Source organism: Schistocerca piceifrons, chromosome 3, assembly GCF_021461385.2.
Source record: "Schistocerca piceifrons isolate TAMUIC-IGC-003096 chromosome 3, iqSchPice1.1, whole genome shotgun sequence".
Taxonomy (NCBI): domain Eukaryota; kingdom Metazoa; phylum Arthropoda; class Insecta; order Orthoptera; family Acrididae; genus Schistocerca; species Schistocerca piceifrons.
The window spans coordinates 638,904,557-638,919,632 of record NC_060140.1 but is presented as its reverse complement, the minus strand read 5'-3'; the positions used below and the strand labels follow the sequence as shown (position 1 = coordinate 638,919,632).

At 40.9% G+C, this 15,076-nt stretch overlaps 1 protein-coding gene and 1 non-coding gene across 2 annotated transcripts in view; both read right to left on the bottom strand.

The window, feature by feature from the left end:
• The window catches only part of LOC124788241, a 45,314-nt gene extending 31,409 nt beyond the window's left edge, over nt 1-13,905 (bottom strand). Inside the window, exons 1-2 of the mRNA XM_047255423.1 lie at nt 13,758-13,905; nt 3,871-4,148 (exon numbers count right to left, since the gene is read on the bottom strand). Coding sequence (XP_047111379.1) covers nt 3,871-4,023 — 153 coding nt within the window. The 5' untranslated portion in view covers nt 4,024-4,148; nt 13,758-13,905. The remainder of the gene's footprint in view (nt 1-3,870; nt 4,149-13,757) is intronic.
• On the bottom strand, nt 4,629-4,703 carry Trnas-cga. Its single transcript has one exon. It is a non-coding gene; the product is annotated as a tRNA-Ser (tRNA).
• Nucleotides 13,906-15,076: the final 1,171 nt, after the last annotated feature.

Below are 15,076 nucleotides of genomic sequence, written 5' to 3'. Positions count from 1 at the left end.
AGCCACACATCACGCCGGTAAATGTCAAACGACGCCTCGCTTGGTGTAAGGAGCGTAAACAACGGACGATTGAACAGTATAAAAACGTTGTGTGGAGTGACGAATCACGGTACACAATGTGGCGATCCGATGGCAGGGTGTGGGTATGGTGAATGCCCAGTGAACGTCATCTGCCAGCGTGTGTAGTGCCAGCAGTAAAATTTGGAGGCAGTGGTGTTATGGTGTAGTCGTGTTTTTCATGGAGAGAGCTTGCACCCCTTGTTGTCTTGCGTGGCATTATCACAGCACAGGCCTACATTAATGATTTAGGCACCTTCTTGCTTCCCACTGTTGAAGAGCAATTCGGGGATGGTGATTGCATCTTTCAACACTGTCGAGCACTGTTCATAATGCACGGCATGTGGCGGAATGGTTACACGACAGTAACATCCGTGTAATCGACTGGCCTGCACAGATCCCTGACCTGAATCCTATAGAACACCTTTGGGATGTTTGGAAAGCCGACTTCGTGCCAGGCCTCACCGACCGACATCGATACCTCTCGTCCGTGCAGCACTCCGTGAAGAAAGGGCTGCAATTCCTCAAGAAACCGTCCAGCACCTGATTGAACGTATGCCTGCGAGAGTGGAAGCTGTCATCAGTTCTAAGGGTGGACCAACTCCATATTGAATTCCAGCATAAAAGCACCACAAACTTGTAAGGCACTTTCAGCCTGTTGTCCGGATACTTTTGATCACATAGTGTATAAATGAACGAGACCTTTTTTGTGGGAAATATAATAAAGTTAAATTTTTTTACTGGGATTCGTTTTCGGTGGAGACCGTAGTTTTCGAATTAGTCAAGAAAAACATACAAAAGTGACCTTAAAAAATGCGTTTTTCATGAATAACTGAAAACCCGTGGGCTCCATCCAAAATGTATCCCAGCACAAAATTAACTGCATTAATTTTTTGTTTAAGACTAATAGTTTGCTAGTAGCGAGCGAGAGAATATGAAAATCTTGGACGTGGTGTTGTGGGCTGCATAAAACACAACCGTAGGGAAGCCGAATTACCCTGTATACAATGTTTCAATATAATCATAATAATATATTTTACATTTGTGCTTAGTACCTCGTTTTAGCTTAACTTGCAAGAATTTGCAATTCTGAAAAATACATCATTTTAGATGAAACTGTCAAAATTTGGAAAGTTCACATGTTACACAGATGACTTGAGAAATGTAATAGCAACAAACTCAAACACACTAGGTAACGTCATAATTTACACGATATAAAATCGTAAGATGCTATCACTATTATTTGTATTTCACTCCGGTGTTGGACGGAGGTCTGCTGACTATGGCTAGGCAAGTGTGTAAATGGGAGAAATACTGTTTCTTTCTGATCAGCAAGTTAGTGTTTCCATTATGGTTTTTATTTTCTTTCCTAGAGGGCATGTTTCCTCCTTCCATCACGCTTTACTCAGCTTCTTGTTCTGCCTGTGGACGCACGAACTATGACGGGTTTGTTGTTGATAACAGGTACAGTCATGGACAAACAGTTGAAGAGAAAAATCAGTGCAGTAGGTTGAAAACGTAACACTCATAAATTTCAATCATGTGAATGTATCACTAGCTTCTCCTAAGAAAATTTAGAAAATTATACATTCATTCAAAAATAAAAGCTCATCTGGCTTTCATGATGTGTGTAAAGATTTGTTCCTCTGTAATAAGCTCTATCTTATCTTAAATATGTAACGCGTCACTGGCTCACTGCAGATGCCCAGAGACACTGAAATGTGTTGTTATTACACCCCTCTTTAAGAAAGGTGATAAGACAGATATCAATAGCTAATTTTTGAAAAGATGATGTATTCTGGAACAGCATTTCTCCTTAGTAACAATAATATGCTCAGCAAATCACAGTTTGAGTTTCAGAAGAGTTTCTCTACTGAGAATGCTTTTCACGTGTTCACCCACCAAATTTGACAACCATTAAGTAATGAAACAGCGCCGCTTGGTATTTTCTGCAACCTACTTAAGTCATTTGACTGTGAGAATCACAGTTTTCTCCTAGACTGATTGAAGTTGTATGGGATTGATAGAATAGCCAACAAATGGATGATGTCATATCCAACCAAAGGAATTCGGAACTTTGCACTTAGCAGTTCCACCAATATAGTCCGGGTACATAATTCCGACTGGGGAGAAATCACTTATGCGGTTTCCCAAGGCTCTCTCTTAAGTCCACTATTGTTCTTCACACATGTAAATGACCTTCCGTCTAAAATACATCAGACAGAGTTACTTATATTTGCAGATGACACTTGTATTGTAATCAGTCCAAGCATACATGCAGAAAGAGAGAAAATGGTAAACATTAGGGGTACTACACAAATGATACGTTTAACACATAGTGAGGAAATAATAAATAGTGTGGGAACTTCCCACTGACGAGAATTTAAAGTGAAAAAAGCACATTTTGGAACTCCTAGAACAACATAGTTCAGCCACATCGGCGCTTCAGGAAATCTTGGGGAGAGACAAATTAGTAAACTAACGTATTTCACATGTTTTCATTCAGGAATATCATATGGAATACTGTCCTAAGGTAACTCATTTTTCAGGAAGGAAGTCTTCATAGTGGCCGAGCGGTTATAGGCGCTTCAGTCCGGAACCGCGCTGCTGCTACGGTCGCAGGTTCGAATCCTGCCTCAGGCATGGATGTGTGTGATGTTCTTAGGTTAGTAAGATTTAAGTACTTCTAAGTCCAGGGGACTGATGACCTCAGATGTTAAGTCCCATAGTGCTTAGAGCCTTCTGAACCATTTTGAAGTCTTCATAGCTCAAAAACGTGCTCTAAGAATAACGTGTGGTGCTCATGCGTGATCATCTTGTAGACGTCTTTTTAAGGAGTTGGGCACTCTGACTACTGCTTGACAATGCATTTATTCCCCCATAAAGTTTACTGTGTGTAATTCACTACACTTCAATAGGAACACGGATGTACATAATTGCAGTACCAGAAGGGAAAATCACATTCTTTACACCACACTAAGATTGTCTTCAACACAAAAATGGGTGCATAACGCTGCAACTAAACTTCTTGATCACTTACTCAGTGATATGAAATGTGTGACAAAGAGAAAAATAAAAATTTAAAACAAACTGGAGAAGTTCCTCCTTGACAGCTCCTTCTGTTCCGAAGAAGAATTTGTATTATTGTGATGTGGAAAAGGTGGTGGGTATGAATTACTAACTCGTATCTGTATATTAAAAAAACCTTTAGAGATTCTCAGTATGTAAACATACTTACAGATTGTGTGGGTGAAATCTTATGGGACTTAACTGCTAAGGTCATCAGTCCCTAAGCTTCCACACTACTTAACCTAAATTATCCTAAGGACAAACACACACACACACCCATGCCCGAGGGAGGACTCGAACCTCCGGCGGGACCAGCCGCACAGCCCATGACTGCAGCGCTCCGGACCGCTCGGCTAATCCCGCGCGGCATACTTACAGATTAATGAGCGATGCGAATGTAACGTGATTCGTTCCATATCATTGCAATTTACCGTGCAAAATGATCCACGGAACACGAAATTAACTACTCAGCTTGTGAACGGGCGCCACAGCCTGACCAGAATGTCTTCTGCAGCTGGTCAGACTGGAAGCACATCCATACCGGTTAGTCCTCAGGCGAGCAACTGGGAATTGTTCCCTGCTAAACACATCTTGCAATTTTCTAGCATTCCTTGCCGTTTTCAGGATATTTGGTTTCTTCACTTCTTCATCTTCTGAATGTTAACTGAGAAAGTTTGAAATCGATATCCGCCCTTCAGCAAAAATGGTTGCAAGAGAGGCCATTGGAGGGTATCTGGGGCATACCTTTTCGAGGTTGAGGTCTGTGGCAGGGGAGACGAGCTCTCGCATCCACACGGAGGCCGGCTCGGGGCTGGCCAGCAGCCAGGCACCTGGAGCGGCCGCCGACAGGCAGAGGGCCAGTAGCAGCAGCAGCGGCGCCGGCAGGCTGCTCCTCATGCTGCTCCACCTACCGGCACGGGCGACGCCGCAAGGCACGGGAACGCGAGCTGCCCCCTCTCCCCAACTGGATGCGCGCTGGTGGAGATCACGCCGTCTTCTTGCACCGAGGAACGTGCTACTCACTTCAAGAAACACTGCACTTAATACCGTTGTTACTAACAAATGTGTATGAAATCATTCAGCTACCTAAAAGCTGATGTAATAGTAATATAAGCTGTGACACTGAATCCCAGTGGTTTCTTTGTACGCTGTACTTACACAAGACACAAGGGTGGGTCAAATGAAAACCTCAAATTTTTTTAAAAAAAATTATTTATTGTGTAGAAGTGGTACAAAGCTGTATCACTTTTCAACATAATCTCCCCCACGCTCAATGCAAGTCCTCCAGCCGTTACAAAGTGCATAAATTCCCTTAAAAAAAAATTCTTTTGGTAGTCTGTGCAACCACTCATGCACCGCGTGGCGTACCTCTTCATCAGAAAGGAACTTCTTTCCTCCCATTGTTTCTTTGAGTGGTCCAAACACATGGAAATCCAGAATGAGATTTTCACTCTGCAGCGGAGTGTGCGCCGATATGAAACTTCCTGGCAGATTAAAACTGTGTGCCGGACCGAGACTCGAACTCGGGACCCTTGCCTTTCGCGGGCAAGTGCTCTACCAACTGAGCTATCCAAGCACGACTCACGGCCCGTCCTCACAGCTCTACTTCTGCCAGTACCTCGTCTCCTACCTTCCAAACATCACAGAAGCTCTCCTGCGAACCTTGCACAACTGGCACCGCTGAAAGTTTTAATCTGCCAGGAAGTTTCATATCGGCGCACACTCCACTGCAGAGTGAAAACCTCATTCTGGAAACATCCCCCAGGCTGTGGCTAAGCCACGTCTCCGCAATATCCTTTCTTTCAGGGGTATTAGTTCTGCAGGTTCGCAGGAGAGCTTCTGTAAAGTCTGGAAGGTAGGAGACGAGGTACTGGCAGAAGTAAAGCTGTGAGGACGGGGCATGAGTCGTGCTTGGGTAGCTCAGTTGGTAGAGCACTTGCCCGCGAAACGCAAAGGTCCCGAGTTCGAGTCTCGGTCCGGTACACAGTTTTAATCTGCCAGGAAATTTCACATGAAAATCACTTGGCGCAAGGTCTGGTGAGTATGGTGGATGAGGAAGACACTCAAAATGCAGGTCTGTGATTCTTGCAACTGTTGTAGGACAGTGTGGGGCCTAGCATTATCGTTGCAAAACGACACCTACTGACAGCAATCCAAGCCGCTTTGATTTGATTACAGGCCGCAGATGAATTTTTAGGAGATCTGTGTAAGATGCACTGGTGACTGTGGTCACTCTAGGCATATAATGCTCCAAAATGACGCCTGTTTCGTCCCAAAAGAGAGTCAGCATAACCTTCCCTGCTGATGGTTCTGTTCAAAACGTCTTTGCTTTTGGTGATGACGAATGGCACCATTCCTTGCTCGCTCTCTTCATTTCTGGTTGGTGGAAGTGAACCCAGGTTTCATCCCCAGTAACGATTCTTGCAAGCAAGCCCTCACCTTCTCGTTCAAAGCTCTGAAGAAGTTCTTCACAAGCATCAACACGTCGTTCTCTCACTTCAGGAGTCAGCTGCCTTGGCACCCATCTTGGAGAAACATTGTGAAACTGGAGCACATCATGCACAATGTGGTGTGCTGACCCATGACTAATCTGTAAACATGCTGCAATGTCATTGAGTGTCACTCGGCTGTTTTCCTTCACTATGGCGTCAACTGCTGCAATGTTCTGTGGAGTCACAACTCGTTGTGCCTGACCTGGACGAGGAGCATCTTCCACTGAAGTCACACCATTTTCGGACTTCCTACTCCATTAGTAGACTTGCTTCTGTGACAAACATGCATCACCGTACTGGATCTTCATTCGTCGATGAATTTCAATAGGTTTCACACCTTCACTACGCAAAAACGGAATAACACAACGCTGTTCTTCCCTGGTGCAACCCGCAAGTTGGGCGGCCATCTTTGTACTGATACTGTGACGGTATGTGTGCATCTGCACTATGCTGCCACCTACAGGCCATTCTGCACGCTGTTTGTAGCACGCTTATCAACTTACAGGATAACGGCGCGAAATTTCGATTTGTTATTACAAATTTAAGGTTTTCATTTGACTCACTCTCTATTTCCTTACTGACATATTTTTTCCAAAATATTCGAAGAAATTATGTACTCAAAAGTTGTCGCACACGTAAGTGGATTGTGTAGATCATGTTACTCTCTTAGAAAAACTCAAGTTTTATGGAGTTGGTTTGGATAATACTTGACAAACAGAACGGGAAATTTTGTGCTGAAAATTAATACAATTCCAGAAAGGTAGACAATTTTAATGAACAGGGTAAAATGATAAAGGAAGTCTCACGTGGTTCAATTTTGTATCCACTTCTGTCCCTTATATACGTAGATGACCTTCCACGTAACATTCAGCAAGCAAAATTGCTACTTTTGCGGATAATACTAACGTTATAATAAATCCCATTTGAGCGAAAACAAGAGAAGAGTTGGCAAATGATACTTTCCAAGAATTATTAAATGGTTCTCCGAAGAAGAATTCCCCCTAAATTTTGAAAAGCCACACTACTTTCACTTCTGTACAACAAATAGTCACCAACAACTGACGTAGCACTTGATCAGGAGTCAGTAAATGGAGTAGAACGCTCCAAATGTTTTGGCGTACTTGTTGATGAAAACTCGAGCTGGAAAAAGCATATTACTAAGCTTCTCAAACAATTAAGTTCAGCTAATTTTCTTTTTCGTGTAACTGCTAATCTTGGAAACAAACGTATCAACCTGATAACGTATTTTGCGTATTCCCATTCTGTAATGTTTTCCAGCATAATTTTCTGGTGTAACTCATTACTTAGAAAGAAAGTATTCATTGCACGTAACTGAGTAGTAAGAATAAGATGTGGTGTTTATGTAGATATCTCTTCAAGGAACTAGACATTTTAACTGCGCCGTCACAATACATATATTCGCTACTGAAATTCGTCATAAATAATCCATCACAATTTGAGAAGAACGGTGAATTTGACATCTAGAACACTACTGGGAAAAATGACCTTTACTGCCCATTGTTAAACTTGTCAGTGGCTCAGAAACGGGTTCAATATTCAGCAATAAAAATTTTTCATCATTTGGACAATAATATATCCGAAAGGAAGCGAAGCAAGTTTTAAATCTGATTTAAAATCATGTCCACTGGATCTAATTACGACTTATGTCCGCAGTGTGAAACAAAGAATAATGAATTCCCTTGTCCTCATGTTTAAGTATATGTATGAATCAAAGAATAAAATTTGCAAATCGACAATTAGCCAAATGCCTTTATGTTACAAATCATTTTGTTATCAACGTAGAAACAGTAGAAACAAACAAGGGTAAGTTAGATGGTACAACAATATAATAAAAAATTCGAATAAAATTAATCAAACAGAAAATAACCACCAAAAACATCACTGGTATGGCCATATCATAAAAATGAAAAGCAGTTAAACAGCGAAAACCAATTTTCATAGATAAGGGGACGCGATCAGACCGGCAAAAGTTGGCTAAAAATAGTGAAGACAAAAGCTGGGAGGAAAGACTTGAAGTACAAGGAATTCCACAAACAGTAAATTTATGACGCTAATAAGAAATGATAAACATTTGTATCACACAGGATATTAATAACAAAAAATGTGATATAATAATATTAGACAATCACTTTAGGGATCACATGGAGCACAGTGATTACAGATGAGAAACATAATAAGGTAATGAAAGCAGAAAATAAAGTGAGGAGCTGGAAATAATACTTGAAGAACTATTATAGTTTCCAGAAGAAATTAAACTAATTGCAAATGGGAACAATGCAAAAAGATGATCTGGAGAGTCCTTATTACTAAATTTTAAATGGCTTTGCATGAAATGGTGAAATTCTAGTGGCACTCTAGTTGATTTCAGGTCAAAGAACCGAGCAAAAGAAACACACAATTGTGAGCAAAATTTATGTAACTAAGTAAGTTCCAAAAAGTTTTGAAAAGAATGTAATTATTAAACTTCTGAAGTAAGCAAGTGGGGACAAGTTCGGAACTTACTATAGATTCAGCTTCTTCATAAGAATAAAAACACCCACACAAGTACTTTGTTGGAAGAGGAAGTTGAGGACCAGTTTGGTTATTTGTGCTAAGTTTTGGAGCAGCCAAACTTGACACTCTGCTTCCTTTAACTTGTGTATGAGGAAATTATACCTTCAGTTGAAATGAAGTTTCTGTTTCTTCAATAATGGTGTGGTAATTACCATGAACGTACTTTGAAAGGAACACCCATACATTCCAATACCGTTCCCTATAAACCGACATGAAAAAGTATATTGTTATGATGATGAATTATGTATGTTTTTTATGCCAATGTTACAAGAACCACTAGAGATCTTCTGTTAAAGGTGTTGGTTATTTCTGTAATTTTTCATAAATGATTTGCGAACAATCTCTGACTAGTTGAAACGTCTGTAACATTCATTAAGAACTTTAACTAATTTTTTACAGCTGTTAAAAAAATATAGGAAAAAGTCCTTTCGGTCTCCAGCAGCTGGCGGAGCCATACTGGAAAAACAAAATGACATGTGTGCAAGACACTATGTACAAACAACATGCTGTAATTATATTCTTGCTACGCTTTTGGTGCAGTTCACAGAAGTACTGTTATGCGATGGGTAAAGAGAGTTATAGCGTCAGGAATGACAGAAACTGAGCATCATGACGGCCACACACGGAACATCCTGTCACAGCTACTGTACCAAACATGACAAATCGTGTGAATGCCATATTTGTGCGGACCAACCCGTCACAACTGGACAATTGTCCTTAAAACTATCGGTGAACGTTGGCATCCTGTATTATGATTGGAACTCTTTACGCAAAATGGTGTTCAAGATGGACACTTCGAATGCTCAAAACGGACCACACAATTCAAACAAAAACCGTCCCATCTGATATGTTGGAGCTGTATGAGATCAATGAAAAGACCTATCTGTCGAAGATCGTTACAGGTGATGGAGCCTGAGTGCATCACTTTGAGCTTCGAAAGTGTTCCTAGGTACATTACGTCTTCCCACCTCTCGCCATATGAATGCACCGAAGAACACCGTCAACATGATGTTTTGGTGGTCCAGTTGCTATGGTATAGGGAGGCATACTGTTACATGGGCGTACTTACCTCCAAATGTTTGAAAATGGTACACTCAATAGTCAACGTTATTGCGACAGTGTACACCTTTTCCAAGTGCGTCTTTTCAGGGTTGCACTAGGCCTGACTTCATTTCTATTGACGACAATGCGTAACGACATCGTACGTACAGGTGGGGGACCTCTTGGAACGAGAGGATACTCGACGAATTGACCGGTCTGCACTTTCCTCCGACTTATATCGCATCGAGCATGTGTCGGATGCCTTAGGGAGACTTTTGCAGCACGTTCAAACGCACCACCAAAGAGCATTCAGCAGTTGTCAACCGCACTGGTGGAGTAATGGAGCGCCCTAACAAAAACCTTTTACCAACCTTTTGGCCAGCATGAGAATATGTTGCAGAGCATTCATTGCTGTCCACGGTGATCATACACTCTATTAAGAGCCTTGTCCTATCTTTTGTAATGTCCACTGACCACCATAAATACTGACTTCAGTCTAATTATTGTTTCTGAATAAAAGTCTCATTTCTGTTCGTCTCACTGCGTATTTCTTTCGGGTACTTTCTAGACAATACTGTAGCAGTTCTTTCTACGTGTCGTCCAAGTTTTATCGAGCTATGTTACTTGGTAATAACACATATCGTGAAAGTTGTTTTCGTCCTGTAGCTATGACACTGATGTGTAAAACTGGAATTGTGTTCGATGTACTAAAGGTGTAAGATACTAACTACAGTCTCTGTTACATTACTAGTAATAATATTTGAACAATATTTTAGGATTTAAATCACAATTAAATAAAACAGAGAAGAAAATAATTAAATTTTGTTCTCTCTGTAAAATTAAAATCATTAAAATAGAATTTGAGTCATAGTACAAGTTCTTTGAAAAAGTGCTTAGCAAAATTGTAGTAACATCTATTAATCAAAATATAATAATGTCTGCTAGTCAAAATTCAGCTAAGTTTCGTCCTATTGTATGGCTAACTTATCGTCTAATACACACTCTAAGATAAAAACAAACGGCGCACCAAGAAGGAATTATCCGAATGCAACGAAAAAATGACGTACCTTGAAGGGATTATTCGATTGATATGTTGTATGTGTACAAAAAAAACAAATGATTAAAATTTCAGAAGAATTACATAATTTATTCAAGAGTAAGAGTTTCACAAATTGACCGGTCATAACGCGCTGGTCTGCCTCTGACGCTTATACAAGCAGCTGTTCGGCTTGGCATTGATTGATAGAGTTGTTTGATGCCCTCCGGGATACTTCAGGGATATCGTACCAAATTCTGTTCAATTGAAGCGTTAGATCGTCAAAGTCCCGATATGGTTGAAGGGCCCTTCCTATAATGATCCAGAAGTTCTCAACTGCAGAAAGAGCCGGCGACTTTGTTGACTAAGTCAGCATTTGGAAAGTACGAAGACAGGCAGTGCATGCTCTCACCATGTGACAGGTAATAAAAAATGGTGTACAATATTCTTGATGTACCGCTGTGCTGCAAGGGTGCCACAGATGACAACCAAAGGGGCCCTGCTATGAAATGAAGTGGCATCCCTCACTCTCAGGTGTTGGGCGACAGACATGTTGATACCTAACTGCTGTCTGGAGTGTTTTCAATCATGTCTTCGGCCTGGAATCTCATTGACTGGAGTAGAATTGTCTTCAGTGATGAGTCCCACTTCGAACTGAGCCTCGATGACTAGCGCCCCATTTTGTTGGCCTTCATGGTAAGCCACCCTGGGCTTATATTTCAGCAAGACATTGCCTTTTCGCACACGGCGAGAGTTTATACTACTTCTCTTCGTGCTTGCCAATCCCTACCATGGCAAGCAACGTCGCTGATTTTCTCGCCAGTTGACACTATTTGAAGCATTCTGGGAAGGACCCTACAACCAGCTCGAGATTTTGACGATGTAAAGCACCAATTGGACAGAATTTGGCACTATGCTACTCATTAGGACATTAAACAACTCTGTCAATCGTGCCAAGCCGAACAACTGCTTGTATAAGAGCCAGAGGTGGATCAACGTTTTACTGACTTGCTCAATTCGTGAAGCTCTTTCTCTTGAATAAATCATCCAATTTTTCTTAAATTCCTATCATTTTTTTTTGTCTGTACATGTACATCACAACTACCGATTTCTATACCATTCGCATATCTCCTTCGTAGTGCATCGTTTTTTGTGTCTTGGACTGTATTTCAGTCCATGCTCAGCATCAGAATAAAGAGATTTACTGATGGTTTTAAAATGATGCAGAGAATTAGAATATGAAATAATTTTAAAGAAGTAAAGACTACCTGACAGTGCTATGGGCACGAAGAGTAGAAAATATTTTACGTTAATAACATGTTGAACATAAAATTTAATTAAAAGTAAATATCCCAGCAAAAGAAAACGAATGTATAAATGCACAAAGTACTAACATTGATATTTGAATGCATTTTTTAAATTAGTTCATCTATTAAATATTTTAATAATTTCAAACACTGAGGCACTTAATATCTGGTTCTGTATGTGCTTTTAGGTTAGGCATTAGATTACCAGGAAGAATAAAATAGCAAAGCACCAATGATATACAAGGGACTATAGATCACATGAATTGTCCCATCCTTTCAAAAAACACAGATACTGTAATGTGTCAGAAGGAACCAAGTAAGTTGTCATAGACTGAGTATAAGTAATTGTTTCATAGCTTAGTGGATAGTTTGATAATGAGCTTAGGCTTAAACTAGTCACCAAGTATTAAGAATCAACTTGAGTAATTTAACTTGCAATGTGTTAGCTTCAAGGATAGGATGTAAGCCAGATACGTGTCCAATCCGTGCAGTAGATTAACGACAGTTTCCCTGGTGCACTGTCCAGCCTGGCAATGACTGCAGTGTTTAGGCAGTTTTCCACGATCGTTTAGACAAATTATGGGGTGATCTCAAATCTCCTTATGAGAAATACGACACACAAAAATTTGAAATACGGTAACACATGGGAGAAAGATTGTAAGATTCACAGACAGACTGCGCACACGACTTTCCTGCGTTAGGTTAACTGATGACATGGCGACAGCGAGGGCATCAGACCACAAAAGTTGAAAATAAATGAAAAATTGTAAAATCTTGAAAGCAGACGACCCCATACGACCGTACACACGGTAGAAAAGAGGGAGACAGTAAATTTTATACACTATATTAAGTTTGAGAAATTTTGTGAATGATAGAGCCACATTTATTGAATGATGACCAAAAGCACATGGTAAATATAACTTTTTCGTAATGTTGGGACAGTTTAAAATAATCCAACGGATTTTATCCATGGATTCGATATTGTGAATGAGATGCGGATCAACCATTCCACGGCAGATAGGAAGCAGAAATCAAAGCAATAGGCGGAAGTCAGTGGCGCTGCATCAAAAAAACTAAAGTAAAAGCCAGTATTTTCTGAGACTCAAAAAGGAGTCTTTTTATTGAATATCTTGTATAGGATACAACAAATACAAGCGAATAGTAAGCAAGTCATCAGGACCAAGTAGATTAAAAGGTACTTAAAATACAGGCTTCAAAAGAAGATTAAAGAATTAATTTTTGGTTCATTCAGTGTATACATAAATTCTGACGCTTGAACTTGCATATATTTACACATGTAAAGAAACTGTTGAGGTGACAGTAGAGATGGTGCAACTGTAGACAGTGCATAGCGAACCTTCGAAAATCACATTTGAGGAATAGAATCTAGTCACTGAAAAAATGTTGGACAAAGTTCATTCGTCCAAAACAGGGCAAAGTCGAAAAAATAATTCACTTTTTTTTATCTAAAATACACAATCTTACACTTGCAGGAAAGAACATTTCACCTCGATATCCTAAAATTCACCTATATCAGTGGAGTTGTAAACTAGGTGAAATAAAGAAAGGAGGTCATACGACACTGTATGACCTAAGACTTCATATCTCGCGAAAATTTCAGTATTGGTATAATACTTTCGTCGACTGTAATATAAGATCGCGTAAGATGTATGTGCCCACTTTTGAATATTTTTAAACATTGAAACAATGCTAATATGGTCACTACAAAAATGTACAGGAATTGCAGGTTTTGTAGTGGTTGATTTGTTCGATGAAGGTTTCCGATATAATCATCATCAGATAATCAAAATATAAACAGCATCTACTAGTGAGTATCATGGAGTCATGTACCTTGAAGTTACATTACTGCATGTTAATCTCGTCTTCAGCTTCAAATCACATGAGTCCTTTACTCAGATGATTAGCTGACGATCACTGTATCCAAATGCAGCATTAAACAAATCTGTCACCAAAAAACCTTTGACTCCTTTATATTCTTTGTGGAATACGTACTAGTATTGTTTCAACGTTTTCGTTATTTTCCTTTTGTTAACAGATAGAGATAGATCTTTGGAGAGAAAAAATAATATTTTGTTGCGAAGACATAACATGCCTTTTAGCAACCACTGGTTTCTTTAGTACAGTACTTGTCACGTATTTCTTTAAAAACTTGACGCGTACCTTGGACCTTACTCGAATTCCGACCGAGAGAGGAATCCTTGGGTTTCCCGTGAACGAAACGTGATGGCCTCACGTGCAGCGTCGGCGGTTGCGGCGACAGTACGCAGGTGCCAGCGGACGCAGAGGTGGTGGCTCAGCTACCGGGGACGGAGTGACGGGAGCAGGCGTGGCGCGGGGCGGCAGCGGCAGCGGCACTCGGCCACCACCAATTGGGCCGATTTGCCGCCGCCAGCTGCGTTGACGAGCTGCATCCGGCGGCTACCCAGCCGCGACTCACACGCCGTCTCCTCAGCAATGAACCCTCTCCCAGTGACCAGTCACCAGCTGCGCTTTACAAAACAAGAAAGGCGTAGAACGAAAGCTCGTTTTACTAGGATGGTGCGCAAGTTCGTAGCGCTTTTGTTTTGATGTTGGTATTCCGGTTTATATGTGTTCATTTACCGATTGTCGTTTTTCTTTTGTAGTTCACCATTGCTATTTGAGTTTACATGTGGCCACTTTGGCATCTGGAGATAGTGAGTGTAGCCGTGGACCTTAGAAAATGGAGTGCCAAGTGGAGAAACCCGAACATATCCGACATATTCGTTTGTTTGAGTTCAGTAGAGGGGTGGCAGCAGCGGAGACAGCCAGAAACATTTACGGCGTGTGTGAGGTTAATGCCATTGGACAGAGCACGGCACGAAATTGGTTTTCTGGTTTTAAGGAGGGCCGTTTTGACATTAGTGACTCTCCACATTCAGGAAGACTTTCGGGATTTGACGAAGATCGTTTAGACGCATTAATCCACAGTTATCCACGTCACTGTACTCGAAAACTGGCAAATGCGATGAACTGTGATCATCCAACCATCATGCCGCATTTGCATGCAATGAGGAAGGTTCAAAAATTGAATGTGTGGGTACCTCATACTTTAAACCAAAATCACAAAAATCACCGGGTGACCCATATGTTTATCTCTGCTTCTTCGTCGTCAACTGGCTCTTCAACAACACCGACCATTCCTATCCTGTATCGTTACTGGTGACGAGAAATAGTGTCTTTATGCTAACGAGAGGAGAAGGAAAGAATCGTTGAGCCCAAACAAAGCAGCCGCAAAAAGACTTGCGTGCATCCGCAAGACATAATGTTATTTATCTAGTGGGACAGCGGGTGTGTGATGTACTACTTATTGCTTCCCCGAGCTGTTATCACTGCTGACATTCACTGTCAGCAGCTGAGACGTCTTGCAGATGCGGTCCAAGAACAACGAACAGGAAGACTTCGCGAAGCCATGCTACTCCACGATAATGCCCACCCACATTCTCCTACATTAAGAAAAA